This window comes from Vanacampus margaritifer, chromosome 14 (genome assembly GCF_051991255.1).
Source record: "Vanacampus margaritifer isolate UIUO_Vmar chromosome 14, RoL_Vmar_1.0, whole genome shotgun sequence".
NCBI classification, from domain to species: Eukaryota; Metazoa; Chordata; class Actinopteri; order Syngnathiformes; family Syngnathidae; genus Vanacampus; species Vanacampus margaritifer.
In genome coordinates this window covers 2,181,356-2,206,503 of record NC_135445.1, presented here as the reverse complement: position 1 = coordinate 2,206,503, position 25,148 = coordinate 2,181,356, and the positions used below count along the sequence as shown (strand labels likewise).

At 44.9% G+C, this 25,148-nt stretch overlaps 1 protein-coding gene across 2 annotated transcripts; it reads right to left on the bottom strand.

Moving 5' to 3' along the window:
• Positions 1–11,949: 11,949 nt before the first annotated feature.
• Positions 11,950–24,805, bottom strand: enc1 (ectodermal-neural cortex 1). Of its 2 annotated transcripts, none has more exons than XM_077542488.1 (3): positions 24,538–24,805; positions 19,099–20,918; positions 11,950–14,057 (listed from the first exon to the last, which is right to left on the bottom strand). In XM_077542488.1, exon 2 carries the CDS (start codon positions 20,910–20,912, stop codon positions 19,137–19,139), a length of 1,776 nt encoding a protein of 591 aa, XP_077398614.1. In that variant the 5' UTR covers positions 20,913–20,918; positions 24,538–24,805; the 3' UTR covers positions 11,950–14,057; positions 19,099–19,136. The 2 variants fall into 2 exon arrangements, with proteins under 2 accessions (XP_077398614.1, XP_077398613.1); XM_077542487.1 differs by having other exon boundaries at positions 19,110–20,918.
• Between the last annotated feature and the right edge of the window lie 343 nt (positions 24,806–25,148).

The window sequence follows — 25,148 nt, the reverse complement described above, 5'->3', positions numbered from 1 at the left end:
CGTTGTGTCAACTAAACGGGCTCAGATTTGACACTAAGCCTGTTGGTGTGTAACTTGAAATATGATTAACATGAATTTAGTAGGAATACTTTTTGTCCCATTTTTTTTTTTTGTGTATCTTAAGATTTTCCTGATGTAAAATATATCCCCTGGCTCAGTAAAATCAGGAAGCGCAACACAAGCCAGACGAGCAACATCAGACAAGGTCAAGCGATGAAATATTAACGATGGCGAGCAGTGTCAGCACTCCTCCGGTAACGGTGAATAATTCAAACTTTCCGACAAACGTCCTTTTAGCCGCGTGACTGTTTCGGCAGTGGTGGATGGGCGAGACGATGAGGGAAAACGGAACCTAATGAAGGAACAAAGGCCTGCGCACCCGGTCGGTGCGTGCGTGAGTGCAACAGGCCCTTGCCGCATTCCAACTCTTTGTAGACGTGGACAAAAGGAAAAGCAAGGAATGCAGAAGGAAATGCATGAATAAAGAATAGCGCTTTAGCTTCTCGTTCCGATTTGGTTCACATTGCGATTCAATTGGTGGTTAAAAAAAAAAAAAAAGTGATACAGAGACCGAGAAGAGTGTAAATTGTGTTATGGAGTATGAGAAGATTATGTTTTGGAAAGCATATGTTATGTTATGGAACTTCGGGAGTTTCAAAAAACGATGCATTGTGTTCTGGAGTTAATAATATATGTTGTGTGAGAAAATGCGGCGTTTTGGCTTTTAAATGGGGAAAAATGAGTTTGTAAATCTGTCCTGAATTTTTTCTTTCCAGTGCAAAGCAAACTAGGCCGCCGCTGCCATTTTCAGCAAAAGCAAAACTTATCTTGATTTAGGATGAATAATATCCTCATTCATCTTCCCATAAATTCCCTTTTCCTGCCGTTATTGATTTCCCATTCTCAACCCCCCCCACCCCCCACCCCCGTCGACACGGGCGAGCCTTTCAAGCACTCGTCTCAGGATTCGTCATTCCATCTATTTGTCTCTCCGTGTGTGTGCCGACTGATGAGCGGGATGGTTTTTTTTTTGTTTTTTTTTTTGGTTTTTTTTTTTTAATTGCATTTATTTATTCAACCTGCCAGGAATGACAATGACGCTTGCCCACAAAGCCCCTGTGAGTCACGTTGTCCCATAATGCACTTCTCCACAACAGACGGACGAAATGACTCATCCCAAAGGCCTCGGTGGGAGAAAGAGACTTAATGAAAATGCAAACGACTTCTTGATGCTCAGAGGTTGCAAAAATATTTGGTTTGTATTCTTGGAAACCAAATATTTTACATCTCTGAGACTGTTTTGGAGAAAATGTGAGAGATTTCATGACAAATTTTGTTATTCGTGATCCAGAAGGTCAAATGTCAAGTTAAATTTTTTTTAGCGGCAATCTTTTAAAAAGAGTTGGAATCCTTGTTGAATTCCCTTTCCAACAATACCCGTTTTGTGAAGGTTGATCCAGTAGTTTGGGTTCAAATGATGGCAGCCACGCCCCTTTTTGACGAAAATGTCCAAATTTGGCGGGCCGTAACTCCCAAAATCCTGCCCCGATTGACCTCAAATTTGACATTTAGTATTGTGCCATCACTACCGACCAGTACACCAAGTTTCATCCAAATCCAAACTTATTTGTTCTCTCTCACTCCCCACCACTGGGCGAGCAAGAGAGTCATTTCCAAAAAGTACTTCATCTTATTATCAATGAGAAAACTTTTTTTTTTTTCTTATTTCTCGAGGAGCTGCCATGTTAGTTTTTCTTTTTCTTTTCAGCTCAGGGAAATGCGCTGGAAATCTCATTACGGGAATCATGTTGGCTCGGGGGCACGCCAGGCGAGAGTCTTCTCCTGCATGGCAAAGAGGCTCCTTCCCAGTGTGGGAATGTGCTGCTGCTACTTTTTTTTTTTTGGGTGGGGTGGGGGGGGGTCAGACTCTCGCTGCCTGACTGTTTTAACGAGCCAAGAGGTTAAATCCTAACCTCGCGCTGCCTGCGGCGTGCTGCATTTGCATCTGCAGCACATGTTGGAGGCCTGAAGCGCATCAAAAGGTGTGTGTGTGTGTGTGTGTGTGTGTGTGTGTGTGTGTGTGTGTGTGTGTGTGAATGTGTGTTTGCGCACATAGACGCTTGGCAATATGTGGGGCGGCGGCGCGCGGCGACATTCCTTCATCGGCCGTTGTGCTCGGCTTAATTCTCAGTGAGAGAAGAGTGTTATGGTATTTCAGCAGGCACGAGCGCACATGGACCTTATGTGGTGCTTAAGCACCTCCCCTTTTGACCCAGATGAAAAATTTCACCCAATTTTTGGCATTCATCAGTTTTTAAAACAAATTACAATTGCGGTTGCTTATTTTTCTTCTCCTCTCTGAACTATATATATTTTTCAATTAATTTGTGCATATTATAGGTAAAGTAATTCCCCGTTGATCAGGGGTTTATGTTCCAGACCACCCCAGCAATAAGTAAGCACCTCAAAATAGAACATTTCAATTAGAGATAGACCGATATGCTTTTTTTCAGGGAGGCCAATAACTGATATTTGAAACCGATATACATTTGCAGGGGAAAAAAAGTTGGTTTCAAAATTTTTAATATAAATAAAAAACTCCAGCACTTGACTGCTTAAATGCCTTCAAACTATAATGCCAACTCCCAAATAGCCACTAATTCGCTGGCTAGCTGTTAGCTCGCGGGCTAACCATTCACCCACACGCTAATCCCGGAATAACTCCCAAAGAGCCGCTGAAAAAATGGTGAGCCCGTGGGCTAACGGTTAGCTCGCGGGCTAACCATTCACCCCTACGCTAACTCCCAAATAGATGCTAATTCGTGAGCTAACTGTTAGCTTGTGGGCTAACTGTTCACCCACACGCTAACCCTGGGATAACTCCCAAATTGCTGCTAAAAAAAATCCGCAAGCTAGCCGATAGCTCGTGGGCTAATCGTTGCTAATTGCTAACTTATTGGTTGTCAGCACTGCACGAGCAACCAATCAGATGGTGCTGCGGGCGGGCCAATGATGCAGGGAGTCGACAGCCGCTGACTTCGAGCAGACGGAGGAGAAAGCGCCCATCGGAGCAGAAATAATAGTTTAATTAATCGGCCATCAAAACAAAAAAAGAGTTGCCGATATTCATAAAATGCTAAATATCGGCGCCGATGATCTGCCAGGCCGATAATCAAACAGAATTGTTTTTTTAACTTTTATTTTTATTTTTCGTTAACTAATATAACCTTGGTGAACATGTAGACTTGCTACGTTAGCTTCTCGCTAAGATCATTAGCTTGTCAGCGTGCTTGGCTTCTGCCGGGTCCTCAGATCAATTCCAAAGCTTTCAGGTCATTCTGTGAGTCACTTCCAAGGGCTGGTAGTGGGCCAAAGATGATGATCACTCATGAGGGAGGAAGACGAGGACGTTGCTGGGAGGTCTTCGCGTCCTCCCTGCATGTGATCTGATGGATGGAAGCAAGAGTCACGCAGAGTTGAAAGTTGAGAAGTGGGTCGGAGCGGGTGCTCCTCGTGTTCTTGTCGTCCTACTTCCGCAATTGCTGCCGTCGTCCAGGCCTGGGCTGGATACTAGACAGGGTTAAGGTCGTTTGCACTGCCAGTCGGATCAGGAGAAATTGTATCATGAAAAGGAAAATTACAAACGGTTCCAAATAGCAGTCGGTGTTGGCTCAAACCTTCAAGATTGTGGTAGAAAGCCTACTAGAACATCTGAACTTGAATTGGGGTTAATCAGAGGCACTTTGAATGACTAGCGTTTAACTCTTTGACCGCCAAAAACGTTTAATAACGTTTAGTAAAATCCAAATGAGTGCCGCCCAAAACGTTAAAAGACGTTAACTATGTTTTTTTTTTTTGGGGGGGGGGGGTAGAGGAAAGCCTTGGCCAGCTGTGCTGAAAGTATCAAGCAGATCGAGTTAGTATAATGACTATTTATGGGCACTAGATGGCAGCGATGACTCTCTTTGGACAAGATCGGGTAGGCGTCAGTAGAAGACGTTAGCGATGCTAACGCCGGAAAACGCGGCGCACAACCGAGCACTTCTGCTCAGGCGGCCGTTCAATCGGACGATGAGGAGCACCCCGAGTCCAATGCATATTCATCGGAGGAGTGGGTACAGTCTGATCACGGAGAAGACACTGGTTCTGGACTACGATGCCACCATGAATGGAGCGGATAAGATGGATCAGAACATCTCTTACCACCCGGTATAGGAACTGAAGGACATGAGGAAGCCAGACGTAACACCAGGTCACCGTCATGATCCTGAGAGTAGACTTGATGGCAACATGGCCAAACACACACTGCAATATATACCTGCTATTCCCCGGAAAAAAAAGGCCGGCAAGAAAGTGTAGGGACTGCACGCGAAGGGGCAATCGCAGTGAAACTAATCTGTTGTGCAAATCCTGCTGCGTCCCCTTGCACGCAGGGGAGTGTTACACAAAAAGAAAAACTGTGTAAACTTCATTTGGTAGTATCTGTGTTTCTATAGTCCAAACACAAAATTTTCTGTGGACCTTGAAAGATCAGTCAAAATGCTTAAATCCGCTGGCACCCACATGTTCTCTTTTCTGAAAATGCTTGGCAGTCAAAGAGCTAATGTAAAACCCTAGTTTGAAACCGTAACCCTAATGTAAAACCCTAGTTTGAAACCCTAACCCTAATCCTAGTTTGAAACCTAACCCTAATTTGAAACCCTAGGGTTTTACATTAGGGTTAGGGTTTCAAACTAGGGTTTCAAATTAGGGTTAGGGTTTCAAGCTAGGGTTTCAAACTAGGGTTAGGGTTTCAAACTAGGGTTTTACATTAGGGTTAGGGTTTCAAACTAGGGTTTTACAATAGGGTTAGGGTTTCAAACTAGGGTTTCAAATTAGGGTTAGGGTTTCAAACTAGGGTTTCAAATTAGGGTAAGGGTTTCAAACTAGGGTTTTACAACAGGGTTAGGGTTTCAAACTAGGGTTTCAAATTAGGGTTAGTGTTTCAAACTAGGGTTTTACATTAGGGTTAGGGTTTCAAACTAGGGTTTCAAATTAGGGTAAGGGTTTCAAACTAGGGTTTCAAATTAGGGTTAGGGTTTCAAACTAGGGTTAGGGTTTCAAACTAGGGTTTCAAATTAGGGTTAGGGTTTCAAACTAGGGTTTCAAATTAGAGTTAGGGTTTCAAACTAGGGTTTCAAACTAGGGTTTCAAATTAGGGTAAGGGTTTCAAACTAGGGTTTTACAATAGGGTTAGGGTTTCAAACTAGGGTTTCAAACCAGGGTTTTACATTAGGGTTAGGGTTTCAAACTAGGGTTTCAAATTAGGGTTAGGGTTTCAAACTAGGGTTTTAAATTAGGGTTAGGGTTTCAAACTAGGATTTCAAATTAGGGTTAGGGTTTCAAATTAGGGTTTCAAATTAGGGTAAGGGTTTCAAACTAGGGTTTTACAATAGGGTTAGGGTTTCAAACTAGGGTTTCAAATTAGGGTTAGGGTTTCAAATTAGGGTTTCAAACTAGGGTTTCAAATTAGGGTAAGGGTTTCAAACTAGGGTTTTACAATAGGGTTAGGGTTTCAAACTAGGGTTTCAAATTAGGGTTAGGGTTTCAAATTAGGGTTTCAAACTAGGGTTTCAAATTAGGGTAAGGGTTTCAAACTAGGGTTTTACATTAGGGTTATAAGGGTTAGGGTTACCCTCGATTAATCAAAATTTGCTGATTTATTAACTACGATAATCACGTTTTTCTACTTAGAATGAACGCTTGTAAAAGATATTAGAACTTCTTGCAATGTTGACTTTTCCCCCATTTATCTCGACCCCCCCCCCCCACACACACACACATTCACCTGCTGTGCTGAGGAGTATCACTCCTCTCGACGAGAGTGGAATCAAATTCTCATTTAAAATGTGCCTGATTAGATCCTATTTTTGTATATTTTGTTTAAACTGCTTTGGGAATAAACGGGCAGTAAATGAAAATTGGAGGTGAAAAAAATATTTTCCTCAAGTGATCTTTCAAATTGATTTTATTTTCTGTGTAAACACATTTCTAGGTGTATTTCAGGACCTCCTTTAATCTGCTCGCTAATCTCCAATTTAAGTGCCCATTAAAGGTGTTTGGCCAATACAGCCGCCACCTCTGCTCCATCCTCTTCCTCCTCCTCCTCCTCCTCCTCCTCATCCGCTTTTAACTTGCAATTCCAATGTTACACGCACACACGCGCACACACACACACACACACACTGGAGTGTCCTGCATGGATTGACCTAGATTGAGCCAGCCAGTCATTTCTGGAGACACAAAGGAGGATTAGCAAAGATTAAAAATGACAACGTGTGAGGAGTAGCCATCCGAGGCCAATTATAATTACTGGCCAAACCTTTTTCAAAGCTATATAGAAATATAATAATAATGGACTGAGGCTAATCCACTAAGCGGAGGTTTTGTGTTGAGATTCCCCCCGTGCTTGGTTGTTTAGCTCGTGCTGCCGGGTCCAATAAGGGAGGATAGTAGCACAATGTTTTTTGCAACGGGGGCAAAGGGAACAATTAAAGAAGCACAGAAGAAGGAAAGAAGTCTTCCTGTGCAGTAAGCAAATACAAAAGTGCACTTTTGTGCCGTATAACTCTCGTAAAAAAATTCTCATTTGGTACGATTCAGAATCGATTTTAAATGTCCCAAAATCGATTTTATTTCAATCATTTTATACTGTCTTGCCCGTGTTTGTGTTTGCCTTTATTGGGAGTACTGTTCATGTTGTACATGAATTGGCCACTGAGGGGCAGTGTGGTTCCGCTGGTTCTGATACACTGTTAAGTTGTAGCCACATTAGAGAGTAGAAGGAAAAAGTCACCATCAAGTTATTCCAGTAAAAGTTTTTTTTTTTTTAGCGTGGAGCCGTTCGTTTGAGTGATAAAAGTGCCGCGAGTAGCGCGCTAATTAGCATTAGCAAGTCAGACTGGAGTAGATCATTACGATTCCTTGCACATTTAAAGATTGAAGCAAAAAATCATTGACAATCAAAGCCTTTTAAATCAAAAATCGTTCCTAATCGAAAATCGATTCTGAATCGAATCACACACCCAAAAATCGGAATCGAATCGTGAGACATTCAAAAATTCCCACTTTTCCAACTTTTCTCTAATTCTTTTTTTTAGCAGTAATATTTAGACAGTTTGTTGGCAGTTCTGGGCTGCCTGCCTGAAGTTTCCTTTTCCATAGCTGGCCTAATTTCTTCTTCAAATGTTCGAAAATTTATATTTTCCATCAGTCCTCCTTTGATGTGACAGGCAAAGCCAAAACAATCCTTAAAATTGCGCCTCGTAATTAAAGGACGAAGAAGCGCTCCTGAATGCTTGCTTTGTCTTCGCTTCCATTTTTTGCCTTGAACTTTTCAAAGAGACGAGATGCGTGTCAGCTGTGACCTTTACTGTCCAAACATCGTTTTATGCCCTCCAGTCGTCCTCCTCTTCAAAATGCTTCCTCTCTTTCGACGTGTTTTTCTAAAGCCAAATAAATCGCCCTTTGGACTGACATGAAATTTAAAAAAAAGTTTGAAAATTCAGCCTCACTTGGCTGTTTGGCTGAGCAGCATGAAATTTCGTAGATATGTTTACAGCGAGTAGACCCACAAAAACGTCCCAAGAAGCCATGTCGGCCATTTTGGTTTGAAATCAGCCATTTCCAGGGGTCCTTCAAAGAGGAACTTAAAAAAAATCAGCCCCTAAAGCCACAAAATGTGGCGGTCTTGTCTGCCATGAGTAGACCTACAAAAAAAATCTCAAGAAGCCACGGCCGTTAACACGGAGTCAGCCATTTTGGTCCAGAGCGGCCATTTTAGGCCAGTTCCAAGTGCCCTTCAAGATGGGAGTTGAAAAATACCCCCCCCCCCCCCCCAAAGCAAGTTAGCTTCAATCCAAACTTGTCGTGGAGATTTTGTCGGTCGGCTACCAAATGTAAATTACGTCAACGTTAGCATATTTTTTACTTCAGCTAAGTTTGGTGACTCACTATAAAACTCATTATAATCATAAATCGAGGATGGAAATTCTGCCCCCAAACCGGGTTTCTTTTGGGGACACGGTATTTCGTAGATGCGTCAATCTTGAGTAGACCAACAAAAAAAGCCTCAAGGAGCCACACTTTGCTTTAAAGCGGCCATTTAAAGTCACTATAGACAATTATTTGTCCAAAAAGTAGCATCCACGCCGTATTTCACTTAACAACATGAAATTGAGTAGACGTGTCTAATAAAAAAAAAAAAAAAAAAAAGAATTTCTGACTCTGTGAAGGCCTAAACGGTATCAATGTTGCCATTTCCTATCTGGACTCCCGAGACGGGTCGCCTCGTCCCTAGCTAGCCTTTTATCTTCTCTTTTCTTTTTCTTTTTTTTTCCGGATGGATGTTGTCGTGACTCAGCTGCGGCCCGAACTCAGCTGTCAGATAAAAGGTCATGTGCGCTCGAGGCGGACGCGATGGCGGACGCGATGGCGGACGCGATGGCGGACGCGGCGGCGGCGCTTCCAAACAAAACGCTGAAATAGAAACACATCCGCGTCAGATGCTTCTGCGTTTGGCGTAAGGTGCGAGCATCCACCGCCTGCGCTCAGCAGGAGGTTTGTGGTGGTTAGTTGGTGGGGGGGGGGGGGGGGGGGGGTTTTCTTATATATGTAATTTATTTATTTTTAATTGAGAACTTGGTTTATGTTTTTCAGAAAAAGTTGTAGATTTTAGGGGAAGAATTAGTTTTTGTTTTTCAGAAAAGTCGATTATTTTAAAGCTGCATTAATCAAGTTTGGAACTTTTCACGCACAACTGCCAACTCTGGACTAAAGTCTTAAGTCTAGACTAAATACAAAAGTTTTTTTTTATTGTATTTTTTTAATTGACTATTTATTTCAAAAGTTGCTATTTCCAAAGCTAGTCATCTATTTTGAGGCAGAACGTGCGTAGAATTTTTGTGCGCTGACGTAAGCTGACTTCATGACCACTTGAAGCTCCACCCCTGCTTGCGGTGATGGGTACGGTAGTGTCGGGGGGGGGGGGGGGCTTTGGGGTTGGGGGGGGTACTTGTGGCCTACCAGGAAGCCTTTGAGTTTGTAATTAGCAGAGAAACGCAGGATGTCTGACAGCTGGATGGGATTTTAGCGCACCCCATCAAGTCGGTAGGCCCCCCCCCCCCATGTCAGGTTGTTATCAGCGCCTGTGATTGGCTCCCCTCCACCCCCTGATGGGAGCTTAAGTTACATCTTGGCACCCCTGGAGAGAACGGGGGACCCCCGAAATGTTTTCGTATAAATCACACACAAAAAAGTTGAGCTTCACAGAAAGTTTTTTTTTTTTTTTTTTTTTTTTACTTTAGAAAGAAATCCTGCAAGTTAAGTCTCGTAGCGTTCTTAAAGAAACAACATGTGATCGGGAGAGAAACGCCCCCCCCCCCCCCCCCCCCACGCCGTGCTCTCGTCATTCAAGACTTGTGATCGTCCCTTTAGGAACGCGACGAGGCTTACTTTGCTTTCTTGATATGCGCTTCGCTCCGTTTATATTCGACGTCACTACGTACCGAATGCGTAAATAGCAAATGGCGGCGTACGTCCAAATAAAGTTTTTACAAATTGTATTCAACTGGACATGATTTTTGAAGAATGGATCTCATCGTTATGTTAGTAGCAACCAAAGTCGGAACAGTCGGGGTTCCTTTTTTTTAAAATGTGAAATTTGTCACGTTACATGATATTAAACTTCAATGTTTCTGGCAGAATCACTTTTGTAAAAAAAAAAAAAAAAAAAAAAAAAAAGTACGTTTCCAAGAAAGGATGTGTTTTTCTGAAAGGCCGTTTGCGTGACATCATTGCGCCCCCCCGCCCCCCCCGACAGCAGGGAAGCCCCCTTCCACTTTTATGACGTTACGCGCACAAAAGGACGTCCGGACCGGCACATGTGGTCCCCATTGGGGTGTCGGCGAGCGTGAAGCCAGATGAAACGTCGCTGATGAGCGTCTGTGTGTGTGTGCGTGTGGTCTACACGCACGCACACGCACGCACGCACATCCAAACGGCCACAGACGCACACTCGGTTAGCCGCAAGCACTTCAACGCTGGCTCGACGATGCGCTGCAAAAACTTTTGGAAGCGGCCAGTGTGTGATGAGAAGTCAGTGGAATTTAATCACACATTAGCACCCCCCCCCCCCCCCCCCCCCGCGCAGATGTTTTCAACTTGAATAGTGCGGAAAAAGTGTGTACATTTTTGGAAATATTGGATTTCATTTTGTAATAGGAGGACATTATGTTTTGTTGCAATGTCAAGTTTTCAACCGTGCCAAAATAACTCCGCACACAGACATTGATGTCTAAACCGCTGACAACAAAAGTGACTGCACCCCTAAGTGAGACTGTCCGGATTGCAAATAGGTTTGGGATGCATTCGCTTGTGTGAGGCCGTCGACTCCATTTTTGCTGCATGTTGGCTGTTGTCTGTTTTTTTAATCACGTTTTTTTTTGAGAGAGAGGAAAAAATAATAATAATAATAAGTTTTGAGAAAAAAGTACATTATCAAAATATAAGGAAAAAGTGTTTAAAAAAAAAACGAAAAGTCATGTCAGAAGAGAGTCACAGAAAAGTCATAATGCTACAAGAGATAATTCAATGTCATCGTCATCTTTGTACTTTTATTTGCCTGGCAAATATTTGAGGCAAATTCAAGAGTTAACTTCTGTCCAGAATTTTTTTTGTCAAATGTGGGCCTCATAATTTGGTGAATACGTCAATCACGAGTAGACCCACAAAAAAAGCCTCAAGAAGCCATGCCCTAAAGGTCACAGGAAGTCGGCCATTTTGAGTTCAAGTGGCCATTTTGGCTCATTTTGGCCATTTCTCTTCAGGAGCTAACTTGTGCGCCAAGATATTTTTATTTTTCATTTCAACTCCTGGATCCAGTGTTAACGTAGCAACATGTCATTTTGGAAACGTGTCTGTTATGAGTACACCCACGAAAAGAATCCATCCCAAAATGAAGACAGGAAGTCGGCCATGTTGGTTTGGAGTGACCATTTTGGGCTCATTTTGGCCATTTCCTCAGTGAACAAATTCACCACTAGACGGCAAACATGCATCCTTATTGGTATTTGTATTTTTTTTTTATTTTTATCCTGGTGGATCCCGCAGTGCCCGACGGACTTGCGGATTTGTCAGAGAGCGCCGGCGTGGCCTCCCTGTGTGGGAATAAGTCGAGCTTCCTGCCGGACAGGAAATTCAACTTCCTGTCGTGATTGATGTGACGGCTCTGGCGGGGGGGCGGGTGAAAAGTGGGGCTCCCACACACAGCGCCCCCACATTTCAACTTAAATGTCAGCCTTTGTTTGCGGGCCACACACACACACACACACACACACACACACGCACACACACACACACACACACACACACACACACACACACACGCGCACACACACACCGGAGAAAAGATCATTTGAGTGGCTGGTTGCAACATCTCCACACTGAGATTGTTTATTTCTTTAGCGCCAAAACCCTCAAAGGACCCCCCGCCCACGCCCTTTCGCGACCTTTTATGGGTTCATGAGGGTCAGGATCCAGTCAAACTGGTGTTTCTCAAACCGGTGTCAGGTTTAGGAATGTAAACAAGCAAGGAAGCGACCATTGGACGATTTTTTTTGCGACGTAGCGATAAAAGAAAAAAAAATAAATGATGAGAAGTGTGAGAAGAAGGGGAGGAGGAGGAGGAGGAAGCAGGGGGTGCTTTTTAACATTTCATGTTCTCCTCCAGCCCCCACAGTTTGCAGATAATGGTTGTCAAGGTGACTCGCCAGAGAAAGGGAAAGTATGCGGCGCTTCTCGCGCGTGAAGCAAAACCAGCAACGGATTTTGCCGTTTTATACCGACTTTAAAAAAAAAAAAAAAGCCTTAAATTAAGTTTTCACCTGATAATGCAATGACACACACACACAATTTCTGTACAACCAAGAGGAAAAAAACTCTCAATGTTTATTCAGCCATGGATTTCACATTGTGAAAAAAAAAAAAAAAAAGAAATGTACAAAATAATGCCATTGAATGAGTTATGACATCCAAGACAACAAAACGAGGCTCGGTGAGCAACATGTGGCCTCATTCTCACATTTTTTTGGTCTTCAGGAACATCCGCGTGTATAAATATTCATCGGGATGAAAGCAAAAATCTTATCACAGCAGGCAACACCATCATCGAGCTTCAATCGAGCAGAAAACGTCAACGATGATCTCGGAAGCCGACGGAAACAACGTGAGAGCACTCAGAAATTGACTGGAGAGGGAACAGGAAGGTGTTTTTACTTTTATTGACATGAACGAATGTCAGGCAGGGCAGTTTTGTATTTACAAGTAATTGTCGGCGTTACGGGCGGCGTTTGCCAAAAAATCGATTCTCATAAGAATCACAATTCTCATTTAGTACGATTCAGAATCGATTTTAAATGTCCCCAAATTGTTTTTATTTACATTATTTTATACCGTCTTGCCCTTGTTTGTGTGTGCCTTTTATACGGAGCGCTGTTCATGTTGTACACGATTTGGCCACCTAGGGGCAGTGTGGTTCCGCACGTTCTGATACACTAAGTTGTAGCCACATTAGAGAGTAGAAGGAGAAAGTCACCATCAAGTTATGCTAATAAAAGTTTTTTTTTTGCAGCGTAGGAAGCGCTTATGCCGGTGAGCGACGTTAAGACGCTTCTCTGTAAACATCCCTGAAGCGTTTTGCGTGGATAGCCGTTCTTTTGAGTGATAAAAGTGCCGCGAGTAGCGCGCTAGTTAGCATTAGCGAGTCAGGCTGGAGTAGATTGTGACGATAAAGTGAAGCAGAAATCGTTGTCAATGAAATCATTTTTGAATCAGAAATCGCAATTGATTCGAATCGTGACACAAAGATTCCCAGCCCGAGCCGTAACCAAGTGTCGTGAATTGTTCCGTTACATATTGAACGGCATCAAAGTTTGCCGTCTTGCCTTTCAGAAGCTCGTGGAAAACGAATGTAAGGATGTTGAGCTTTCTGAACAAAAGTGTCGAGTTTGGGCTTTACCGCTGCAGTTAACCAGGAAGCCCCCCTTTGCGCGCCCCCGCCTATTCGTCCCGCCGACAGCTGCGAGAACGGCCGCATTCTTGGCCGTTAGTCAGCACTGGTCATCACGTGACGCCACGGCTAATTGTGGCACTTTTTTGGGGGGGGTGCGCGGCGCGGCTGATTTAAGGCAGTTTTCGCAAAGCTGAGTTGGAATTCTTTTCGCTCGAACCCAACTTTTTTGCCAATTGTTTTCTCTGTTATTCAGATGAGATTGAATTATTATTTTTTTTAAATCAGCCCCAAAAATTATTTTCTCTGTTAAGATAGTAACATTCAATTTTTTTTAATTGCCGAAAAATTACCTTTTTTGGGGCAAATTTCCCCCCTTTATAAGATTAAATTTGTTTTAAAAATCAACAAAAAAATGGGCTTATTTTTTGCTACTTTTTCTCTCAATTGTTATAATGTTAAAATATGATTTAAAAATCAGCAAAAAAATGACTGTTTTTTTTGCTCATTTTGTCATGATAACATTCACATAAAAAAAAAAATCAACAAAAAATATTTTCTTCAATGAAAGGGCAAGTTAAACACATGATAAAACTCACTGTGTCAAGTCAGCACCCGCAGTGTGAAAAAGCAGCAGCATCGGCAGAAAGCGGCATCCCCAAAACAAGGCAACAATCCCCCCCCCCCCCCCCCCCCGGCCCTCAGCTCTCCATGCATCATCATAAGCGGGGTTGGGGGGGTCAAAGGAAGGAGCTTATTAGCGGATGAAGAGCTTTGTGTGCATTCAGTCCAAACACATGCTGGACACTGCAGCCTCTGCTGTCGTCCAGACAAAAAAAAAACAAAAAAAAAACATCAAAATGCAGTGGAAATGTGCCACATGAGCCCATTATTATTATATATATATTTTTTGTTTAGTTTGTTTTTGGTTGAGCGTCCGTCTCAGAGGTCTTCTTCTCTTGGAGCGCCTCGTCACAGTCGGGAGTTCAGTAGATGATGAAAAACAAAACATCTGGAAGAGAACAGAAAGAGGATTTTTTTTTAAATATGTCAAAAAAAAACACAAGCAGCCCTCGAAATCAAGGACGAGGTCCTGTCAAGGGCTGGGTTTAAAAAAAAATAAATAAAAAATCGAATGGAATCCATTTTCCTTTTCATAGCCCGATAGCAATTCAATGTTTTTTTCCCTCATAAATTAGCCTACATGTTGTGTGTATTTTTTTTTTTGTATCTTTCTTGAAATGATCCGAATATGCAATATGAATTCACAATAAACTTTTAAAAAGCTTCAACTGGCTTGGTCAAGCCAACGAGTAGCTCCATAAAATCTAAATGGTATCACTGGCAAAGGTTCGAGGTGGGTGGGGGGGGGGGGGGGGGGGGAATGCTTTTATTGCAATCTCCCCTCCCGCCTTTTGCAACTTGCCCGGCGAGCAAGCTGTCAGCCCGAACCGTGGCGCGCACAAAAAGGCCAGCTGAGGTTTAAATAAGTGGCAGGATTAAAGCCCTCGGAGACTGTTTTGAGCCAGGCGGTAATCCCGCGCCATTAGCCGCTTCCCAGGCTTTATCCGACGAGGACGTACGGCGACGGATGCTCGCCCACGCCTCGTTGTCAAGAGCTGGCAGCCACGTGTGGGCGAGCGGGTTCGCGCCATGCCGCCGCATGCCCGCCCGCCCGCCCCCACCCTGGGCCCGGGGCGACCGTCGGCTAGCGGAGCGCCTCCTACGTGAAGGGCGCTCGCCGTCGTGGCGGTTGAGAAGGAGGTCAGAAGGAAAGCACGGCCAGGGCAGCGCGGTTCACTTTCTAGCTATACTTTCATTTAGCGACGTACGAAAAACACTTTTTGTTTTCATACAGACGCAAGTATGAGTTTCGAGATTCAAATTTCATTTCACGTACACAATAAATACTTTTCTGTATTATGTGTCAAACAGCCGCAGGAGAACGCAAACTTCTGCCAAGAAGGATTTACTCTTAATTACTTTAGCCTCCGTGAGTACCTGGTACCTTAAAAAGGTACCGATACCTGGTATCGCTTACTTGCCCATCCCTACTTTAATCAGGGTTTTTCCTGTGTACAAAATTCCGAGGCGGCCACCTCTACCTTATTTGCTCACCATCTTCAGCCTCAGTGACTGATCATGAATGAATGCTTTAACATGAGAATAGTCATATTCTTATTATTGAAACATGGAATTATTATATGTCGCCTGTAAAAAAAATTAAAGCGAGTCGGTTGAATTTCAGGATTAAGGGATGTTCGATACCGATACGTAACTCTGAGTAGTCACCGCTACCTGGTATTGTCATAGTCAGGATTAAACCACCTCTGCCTCAATCGGAGCCAGGAAAAACCCAATTGAGTATTTATTTTTCAGACAAGTTCTTACTATGGCCCAACTGAAATTATTTTTTGTAGTCGATTCTGATATTTGGCAGAACAAAAATTTGGTAACCGATTAATTGGCAGAATAATAAATAAAAAAAAAATTATGATTAAAATAGTATTTTTGGGTTCCTTCGCATTTACACTAAATAAAGATATAAATTACAGGCAGAACATTTGACAGTTTTACAATATGTTTTCTTTTAGTTTTTGTTTAACTTAACTTAAAAATCAGCACACAAAAAAAGGAAATTGTTTAGATTTTTTTTTTAAATATTTTAACATTTCTGACTTTGTCTGATGTTGTAATGTGCTAATAATAGAAAGAGCAGGCAAAAAAAAAAATACACCACCCCCCGATTTTAAATGAGCTAATATCGGCCAATTATTCGGTCAAACTTTACATTTTACTTCCTGTATTTGAAAACAGATCTGTACTTTCTATTCCTTAATTTATCCCCAAAAAAATGGCTAGGTACTTTTTACATATAAACTCCACCTAGAAAGGTCTAAACTAGCATTTGAACCAGACATGCTAACTACTAGCCTACCATGCTAACAAAACGGGTCATATCTTAAAAAAGATAGTTAAGATTACGATGGAAGGAGGGTTCAAAACTGTTATGATATACTGTGTCATGTTTCATTTCTTGGTTTAGTGTGTGGATTACACGCTGCGTGTCCTGACTCATGATGGTATGCTAACATGTGGCACTGTTTATGTAGCTACCGCCATTCCGCCCAAGTGGCAGACTGAAACTGGTAGAAACGTGCCTTTTGGGGCAAACACTATAGAACAAAGGAGTGATTAAGTGCTCGTTTTTCACTGGTGAAGGCAGCACTTCATTACAGAGCCACTGAATTAAACTTGCGAAAGAGTTTAGTGCGTTTTGCCAAATGCAAAAGATGAAAGAGACACTTGGTCCACACTTGCGCAGGAATTTATAGAACAAATTCAAAGTAAGTTAAGGTACCCTGCATGAGCCCCCGCTGCCTTTGATGTGAAAACGGCCCCCGAAAATGTGAACCTTATGAAACCGTTGCACCCCAGCAAGTCCAGTGGTTAGCCATGATGAATGCTTCCCAACGGGGCGGCCTCCTCCTCGCCCGCCCGCCCGCCACCGGGAGCGTGACCTCATCAAAGGGAGGCGACAGAGAGTGGATTAGCCCAGTCCAGGCGTTGCGGACCGCTAGCGTGTGCCCCCCCCCCCCCTTTCTAATTGGCCAACCGGGCTAGGAGTAACCTCCCCCACAGGAGCAATAAAAGTATCCCATTCTACTTCAATTACCCTCTCTGTCCTCTGGCACGTCCCTGCAGTCACTTAACTAACGCATGCAAACGCCTCGGTCAGCCCCCACCTCGCAGGACCTCCCGCCACTCGCCTGCCTTAAGAGCTGACATTCCTCAGTAGGTCCAAAGAAGCTGGACAAAGAGTCCAAGAAGAGCCGGCCTGAATTCAAAGATCTTGAGGATCGAGACTCGCAATATTCCCACATTGCTGAACTCTAATTCCCACACAAAAGAATTCTAGTAATGCGTGGTCGTACCAACATTGGCGACCACATTGTATCCCACCGCACATCTTTTGGGTTTTCTGGCTGCATTCCGGTACACAAAGAGGACGGAAGCACAATTAGAAGGGATGAAGATAGCGATTGAGTTCTGGAGGGCTTGGGTTCTCCACACAAAACATTTGAAATCCACAAAAATAAAATAAACAACCCCTACAACTCGCACAAATGCTTCAAACCTGTTATCATTGACACCCACAACATTTTTTGTCAATTGGTAAAAGTGCGGAGGGTTCATTAAAAAAGTTTTGAATCTTAGATTGGCTCGTTTGGCAAGCGGAACGATTTCTGTATTTCCTGATTTTGGAATTAAGAGTATGAGCTAGTGTTGTAGTCAAGACCACACCGCCCGAGACCAAGACATTATCGAGGCTAGAGAGTATTGAGATCGAGGCAAGACCAAGACTTTTGCAGCTCAAGACAAGACTAAGACTTTTGAAGGTCGAGACCGAGAGGAGACCAAAACTTTTGGAGGTCAAGACCAAGACAAGACCAAAACTTTTGGAGGTCAAGACCGAGACAAGATCAAAACTTTTGGAGGTCAAGACCGAGACAAGACCAAAACTTTTGGAGGTCAAGACCGAGACAAGATCAAAACTTTTGGGGGTCAAGACAGAGACAAGACCAAGACTTTTGGAGGTCAAGACCGAGACAAGACCAAGACTTTTGGAGGTCAAGACCGATGCGAGACCAAGACTTTTGCAGCTCAAGACAAGACTAAGACTTTTGAAGGTCGAGACCGAGAGGAGACCAAAACTTTTGGGAGTCAAGACCGAGACAAGACCAAAACTTTTGGAGGTCAAGACCGAGACAAGATCAAAACTTTTGGGGGTCAAGACAGAGACAAGACCAAAACTTTTGGAGGTCAAGACCGAGACAAGACCAAAACTTTTGGAGGTCAAGACCGAGACAAGACCAAAACTTTTGGGGGTCAAGACAGAGACAAGACCAAGACTTTTGGAGGTCAAGACCGAGACAAGATCAAAACTTTTGGGGGTCAAGACTGAGACAAGACCAAAACTTTTGGAGGTCAAGACTGAGACAAGACCAAAACTTTTGGGGGTCAAGACAGAGACAAGACCAAGACTTTTGGAGGTCAAGACCGAGACAAGACCAAGACTTTTGGAGGTCAAGACCGAGACAAGATCAAAACTTTTGGGGGTCAAGACTGAGACAAGACCAAAACTTTTGGAGGTCAAGACTGAGACAAGACCAAAACTTTTGGGGGTCAAGACAGAGACAAGACCAAGACTTTTGGGGGTCAAGACAGAGACAAGACCAAGACTCTTGGAGGTCAAGACCGAGACAAGACCAAGACTTTTGGAGGTCAAGACCGAGACAAGACCAAGACTTTTGGAGGTCAAGACCGATGCGAGACCAAGACTTTTGCAGCTCAAGACAAGACTAAGACTTTTGAAGGTCAAGACCGAGAGGAGACCAAAACTTTTGGGAGTCAAGACTGAGACAAGACCAAAACTTTTGGAGGTCAAGACCGAGACAAGACCAAAACTTTTGGAGGTCAAGACCGAGACAAGACCAAAACTTTTGGAGGTCAAGACCGAGACAAGATCAAAACTTTTGGGGGTCAAGACAGAGACAAGACCAAGACTTTTGGAGGACAAGACCGAGACAAGACCAAGACTTTTGGAGGTCAAGACCGATGCGAGACCAGGACTTTTGGAGATCAAGACCAAGACTGTATATATCAAAGAAAAAAAAGAAAAAAAAACAACAACAACAAAATGACAAGTATCTTTTTTTTAATATATAATTATGTTAGCAGCAAAAACATATTCTGTTAAGTAGTTTCTGAAGTAGTACAATGAAACGGGGTGTGGCACGCCAGGTGGCACTGGAAGGCACTGCTGCACCTGCATTCTGCGTTTCTCATTGCTCAGCGTCCTGCTCGCAACCATTCTTGATCAAAAATCCAGAGTCCGCCCTGACCGAGACAAGACCGAGTAAAAATGCCTTTGATTCCGAGACGAGACCCAGATTCTTGAAAAGTGGTCTTGAGACCAGGACCGATCTCAAGAACCACAAGACTACTATGAGCACTGTGGAATTTGCAAAAGAGGGAAACACAACTTCTACCTTGGACGCACCTTAAGGAAGGAGGCCAGTGGCGGTCTTCAGGCGGGCATATGCTTCCAGGTGCTGACGAAGGCAGTGGGGATGAGGGAATACGGCACCGTGGTGATGCTGTTCCACGCGTCCAGCGTGGGGTCATAGCAGTCCAAGGTTTTGCAGCGCTGCGTGCCAAAGTAGCCCCCCACCACATACAGTTTGTTCCCGGACGCCACCGCCTGGCAGCTCATGCGCTTGGCCGTCACGTCGCCCACTTTAGTCCACTGGTAGGTCTCGCTGCTGAACTTGTAGGCCGAGCACGCTGAGAACTCGGTGTCGCCGCCCATGACGAAGATCTGGTTGCCCAGGACGGCGGCAGCGGTGTAGCGCCACGGCTGCGGGCAGGATGCCGGCACGGTCCATCGGTTTTCCTGGGGGTCGTAGCACTGCACTTTGGGCAGCTTGTCGTGGGTGACGCTGGTCCCCCCGAAGGCGAAGAGCTTGAGCTTGACGCTGACCACCGCCGCGTTGCTCACACCCTCCCTCAGGGGCGCCACCATGGTCCACTTGTTGGCCGCCGGGTCGAACTGCTCCACTTGTTTGAGCGATACAGACGGCGAGGCGGGGAGGCAGCCTGTCGCCGCCGTGTGACCGCCGACCACGTACAGGCAGTGTTTGAGTTCTGCCGAGCCGTGGCCGAACCTGGCGATGAGCATGGGTGCCGCTTTGGACCATTCCTCGTGGACCGTGTCGTAGACCCACACGTCTTTGGAGACGCCGTTCTCTGAGCCCCGTCCCCCCGTGATGTACACCTTACAAGCGATGGCGCAGGCGCTGAATTCCTTCCTTGGGCTGGGAATGTCGGCTTTGGGAATGATCTCCTTGGCCTTCTGGTCCACCAGGTACAACTTGTCGCACATGAAGGTCTGGCCTCCGAGGAGGAAGAGGGCATGGCTGGTCTTCCGGGGTCGGGCACATTGACTGTTGACTACGCCGTCGTTCTGCAGGATCCTCAGCTTACACCGGATGGCCTCGTCTACCAGTTCTTTGCTCCCGCTTTGGGCGTTGATCAGCTCCTCGGTGGAGACGTTCTCCATCAGAAAGATGGCGGGCAGGAGGGCCAGGCGGACCGTGCCAAGGAGTTCAGGGAGGTCGCAGTGGCGCCTCTCCAGGTCATAGTTGATCCAGTTCAGAGCGGCCTCGTATACCAGCCGCTCGTCCTCCGTCTCGAGCTCTTCGTGGGACAAAAGCTGCACCACCATGTCTTTGGGCAGCTGGAGGAAGTCCTCAGTCTTGCAAATGGCGGGGAAGTTGCTGAGGCACATGCTCCAGGAGAGCTCCGACAGCTTGGTGCACTGGTGGGCGTCGGAGAGCAGCAGCATGCCCAGGCAGTTGGACGGGTGAAGGTTCCTCTCCAGGAACTCTGCGCAGGCGTCGCGGATGTCTTGGAACTCCAGCATGTCGCCGGCCTCCAGCAGCGACTCGGCGTTCTCCTCGTTGATGACCACCCGCGACGTGTACGCGTAGTCCAACAGCAACTCCAGCACCTCCGGGTGGACCGAGTCGTGGAAGTCCACCTCGCTGGCCTGGCTCTCGCGCAGTCCGCCGCTGAACATGGCCTCGAAGTAGCGGCTGCATGCGGCGAGGACGGCGCGGTGGCACGGGAAGGAGCGGCTGCCGGCGTGGAGGAGCACGTCGGTGAACAGACGCTGCTGCCGCAAGGTGTTGAGGTGCATGAGGACGCTGTCGGCGTACGATGACTTGTGGAACAGGTAGATGTTCATGGAGCCGGTGCTGGCCCGGGACTTCCGGTTCTCATGGACGCACACGGACATTTTCATTGAATCCTGGAAATAAAAGCAAGGGACGACAAAAAAAAAATCAGATATAGATGATACGCTACTTACAAACAAATGACGTTCCAGAAGGCAATTCGTCTGCCTTGGCTCACTTGCATCATCAACCTCAAAATCCTAAAGGTCACAGTCATTGCGTGAAGGTTTCTCAGGGAAATTGCGAGGATGGCGTCGTCTCCCGGGAATTCCAAGCACCAAAACAATTTGAGGTGACGACGAGGTCGACGCGCATGAAAGAGATGCCCGGGATTCCAGCAATGACAACTCCGTCAACGATTAGGGTTGACGTGTCGCATGAGTGGTTTTCTCACTTGCTGGCATTCCAGGTATGCGTGCAGTAAAAGTTCACACAGGAACGTGTTAGCTTGTTAGCTTTGGGGGGGGGGGGGGTGCTAATAAGCGCTTTTAATGGCAACAAGCATGTGGAAACAGGATGCAATGGATTGAATATGATAATCGGCTGTTATTTGCGGCGGGTAGCGAACGAGCGCTGCAGCAAAGAGCGAAACATGACACCAATGTAAATGTTTAAAAATATCAAATATATTAATAATTCAAACTCTTAATGTAGAACAGACTATAATATCAACAGATATCCTGTCAGAATAGTCATTGATACCATTATTGATTTTTCGATTTTTTTTTGATTTTTAGTCAAATGAGAAAAAATACATGAACAAATCGGCAATGATAATTTGACGTAAAACGTTGTATTCCCGCGCACAATACACCAGCTGACTTTCAAGTTCCAGATGAAGATGTCATGGTGAGAATCCGCGCTTGGGAGGAAATATCAAACAAAGCGCAAAAACCTCCGCCTGACAGGACTGGTCGCATTCCAGTGGCGACGACGCGTCACCTTGCGGCTTCGGGCTCAGCCAAGACGACAATCACACACGCAGACGGCACCAATTATCGACCTAATTATTCATTTAGAAAAAAGGCTTTCTGGCCAAATCACACTTGATCGTCAGGTCAGAGTAAGAAAGTAACAGTACAGTAACAGTGCTTGTCCTTGCAGATGAGCTTGAGCCTCAGAAAACCTGGACCAGAGTCAACAATCAGTCCCAAGAACCACCCGTCCACTGCGCTGTCCGCCTTCAGAGCAATCTTAAGAGCTGAAGGGTTCCCTAAACCGAGCACGTGAAATGCAGTTTTGTGTTGCATTTACACTGTTGCTCAGTCTGGATCAGATCTGGATTCAGTGCTTTTGATGGATATAAGTAACATTTAAAATGGGGGGTTGAATGAAAATTACATCACAGTGCCCAAGGGTTCAGGTCATGATTGGTCACGACCAAACGCGGCTCACCTGGTTCCTGGATTTGGTCATGTGACATTGGCAAACTGAGCCCCGAGCAACTGTGATGTCATTTTCAGTCGACAGCAAGTGGGGAAAAAAAAACGGGTGGATTTTGCTGCTTAATTCATATTTCACAAGTGCTAGTGACCGAGTTCAAACAACCGCCATTACTCTTTATTGATGGCAATAATTTCCTGAGAACAATCTGGAACTAACTCTTTTTCCCACACTCTCTGCTAACTGATCTTTTTGTTTTTTTGGGTCTTTTGTTTCTTTGGGGTTTGATGTTCAAAGTCACGAGTGGGATGGCTATTCTGTAAATAATTACATCAATCATTGGTTTGTTTTCTCATCGTCAGACATGACTAATGGAGCCATGAGCTCATCCTAACAATCATCAAACATCCGCTTCACCACGACTTTTCTGAGTGTATGGCGGAATACATATGAGTAACGAGCTTTTTTTTTTTTTTTTTAATGTTTGGCATCATTCTCGAATAATAAGACACAAATGCCAGCAAACAAAACAGGGAGAGCCCCAGTGAAAAAAGCCTCTGGCCTCCATCTGAGGCCAGGCTGGATGTAAACTTGAAATCATTGCCAGGTGTCCACAATCATGGACTCAGGAAGAGGGATGGGAATGTGAAAGGGGGGGTGGGAGTTTCTTCACGAGTAAACACGGGGATCAGATGGGCCACTTGGAGGAGACAAAAAGGAAAAAGCGAGGCGGCGGCGGCGGCGGCGGCTGATCAGCATCAAAACTCCTCTGGATCTAATTTCGCGTCTCGGGCCAGCTGTCGCTGTACGTGCGTCAGCCCAAAACCTCACTTACTCGCCAGCGACACCTGATGTCGCCATTTTATGTCTTGGAAAACCATCAACACCGCCTCACGTTCTCCCCCAGGACGTACCGATACCAAGGTGATGATTATGTCCTAGTCGTATAAAGCAGTCATATCGAGATTGTAAAATGTGGGTTACTTATAACTTGGGTTATATCGAAATGATGATCTGGTCTTCATTTCCTCACAGTGAAATTTGAGACTATTTAGCTGAACACAAAGCTATTGTTCTCTTGCATGACTGCCGACAGGTGGAGACAATTAAGGTTCATTGTTTGTCTCATTGCCAATTGTACCTTCTGTGGTCCAACGCAAGCGCAAATGATTGCTTCTGCCTGCTGGTGTAAAGCACAGGAAGAATCGTCAAGCCGTTTACGGATACCAAAACAAATCGGTGTTGTTACAATCGGGATCCAACACAGCGCAGACCTCCGCCAAGGCTGAATAAACACGTCAAAGAGTGATCTTAATGGTCGGAAAGAGACCTGAATGTGTTGCGTTCACATTGCCCCTAAATGCGCAAACTGGATCACATCTGGATTCAATTTAGTTAAGTTGATTAAAACACACATGTATCATCTTTGGCTCAAAATCTCATAGAGGGATACATTTTCCCGCAGTTCAAAACTATACTTTAAAAATTTTTGATCAAGTGGTTCGCACATCTGTATCACAGTTGTAAAATTCAAAGTGTTGAGTTTGAATGCGTTCCCTGCGCTTGCGTGCCTTTTTTCAGGGTACGCCCGCAATCCCAAAACATGCACGTTAGCGTCATTGAAGACTGTAAATTGTCCATTGGTGTGAATGTGAGTGTGAGTGTGACCAGTCCAGGGTGTACACCCCCCCCCCCCCCCCCCCCCGCCTCTCGCCCAAAGTCAGCTGGGTTAGACTCCAACTCAACCCGCGGCTCAGACGACAAGCACAATAGACAATGGATGGATCATTTTTGAATGACCAAAATATGAGTTGAATGATTTAGCTAAAGACGTTGCACATAAAATGCTTCCATTTTCATCCTTGTTACAATTTGAACACCTCATTATTTAGTCACTGATATTTCTGGAGGAAACGCAACCTTTTGCGCCACTCTCAAGTATCTTACAAATTATATCCATTTAAACGCTAGATATGCATGCATGAAATGTGCATAAAGTATAAATAACAACATATGACAATCATCTTAATAAATTTAAGGGAATGATGCTCGGGTCTATATTGTATAGTTGTATTATTATCTCTTACTTACTGCATTGCTCATCAAAATTTGGTCAGAATATTAACATCTTCTGCGTGTTGTTATTACATGACTAAATATTTAATTCCTTCTCATGGCTGCTCTTTGTTCCTGTTGCATTCTATACTACATATTATAGTGCACCGTGTGCATATTGCTGCTTGCGCGCTATCTGATGGTAATAATGCTATATGGAGTAGCAACATGTTTATTAATTTTCAGACATTTTACCTCTTTGCGGGAACGCAGGAGTTCAACCTCGCCCGTGGAAACCCTCGGACATACCCGCGGTGAGAGAGCCACGATGCGGCCGCCGCTTCTTGCCTCACCCCGCTTCTTCTTCTCCCGTTACCACCGAGCTCAATCCCGGACCTGTCCTCCGCGACGTGACTTGTAGGTCCGGACTTTGAGAAGAACGGGATCTTGGAGGTGATGATGACGAGATAGTGGCGGCGGCGGCGGCGGCTTGTTGATTCTTCTCTTGTTGTCCAGCTGGGACTGACTGACTGCGCTCCGCTGCTCGCTGGTGCTTCGCCTCAGTGCTCTGGTCTGATTGGGCGGGGTTGTGGCGAGGGGCGGGGCTTTGTTACCCCGTGGAGCCAATCGTGTGGGAATAGGAGGGAGATGGGGAGAAGTGTTGGCATGCAAAAACAAAAACACAAAACGTGCGGTAATTTAATTTTAATACACACACATACGCACACACCATTAGTCTCCATATATTCTCCTATTATTATTAGTCTCCATTATTTGATTACAAGCGTGTTGTACATTTATGTGTTCATAAGTCCATCACTTCCGGTTTTGTACTGGGAACTGATGAACTCATGATGTTTTGTGGG

What these genes read in the sequence shown, in the direction of transcription:
- enc1 (XM_077542488.1), bottom strand. Translation starts at nt 20,912, where the DNA reads ATGAAAATGTCCGTGTGCGTCCATGAGAACCGGAAGTCCCGGGCCAGC.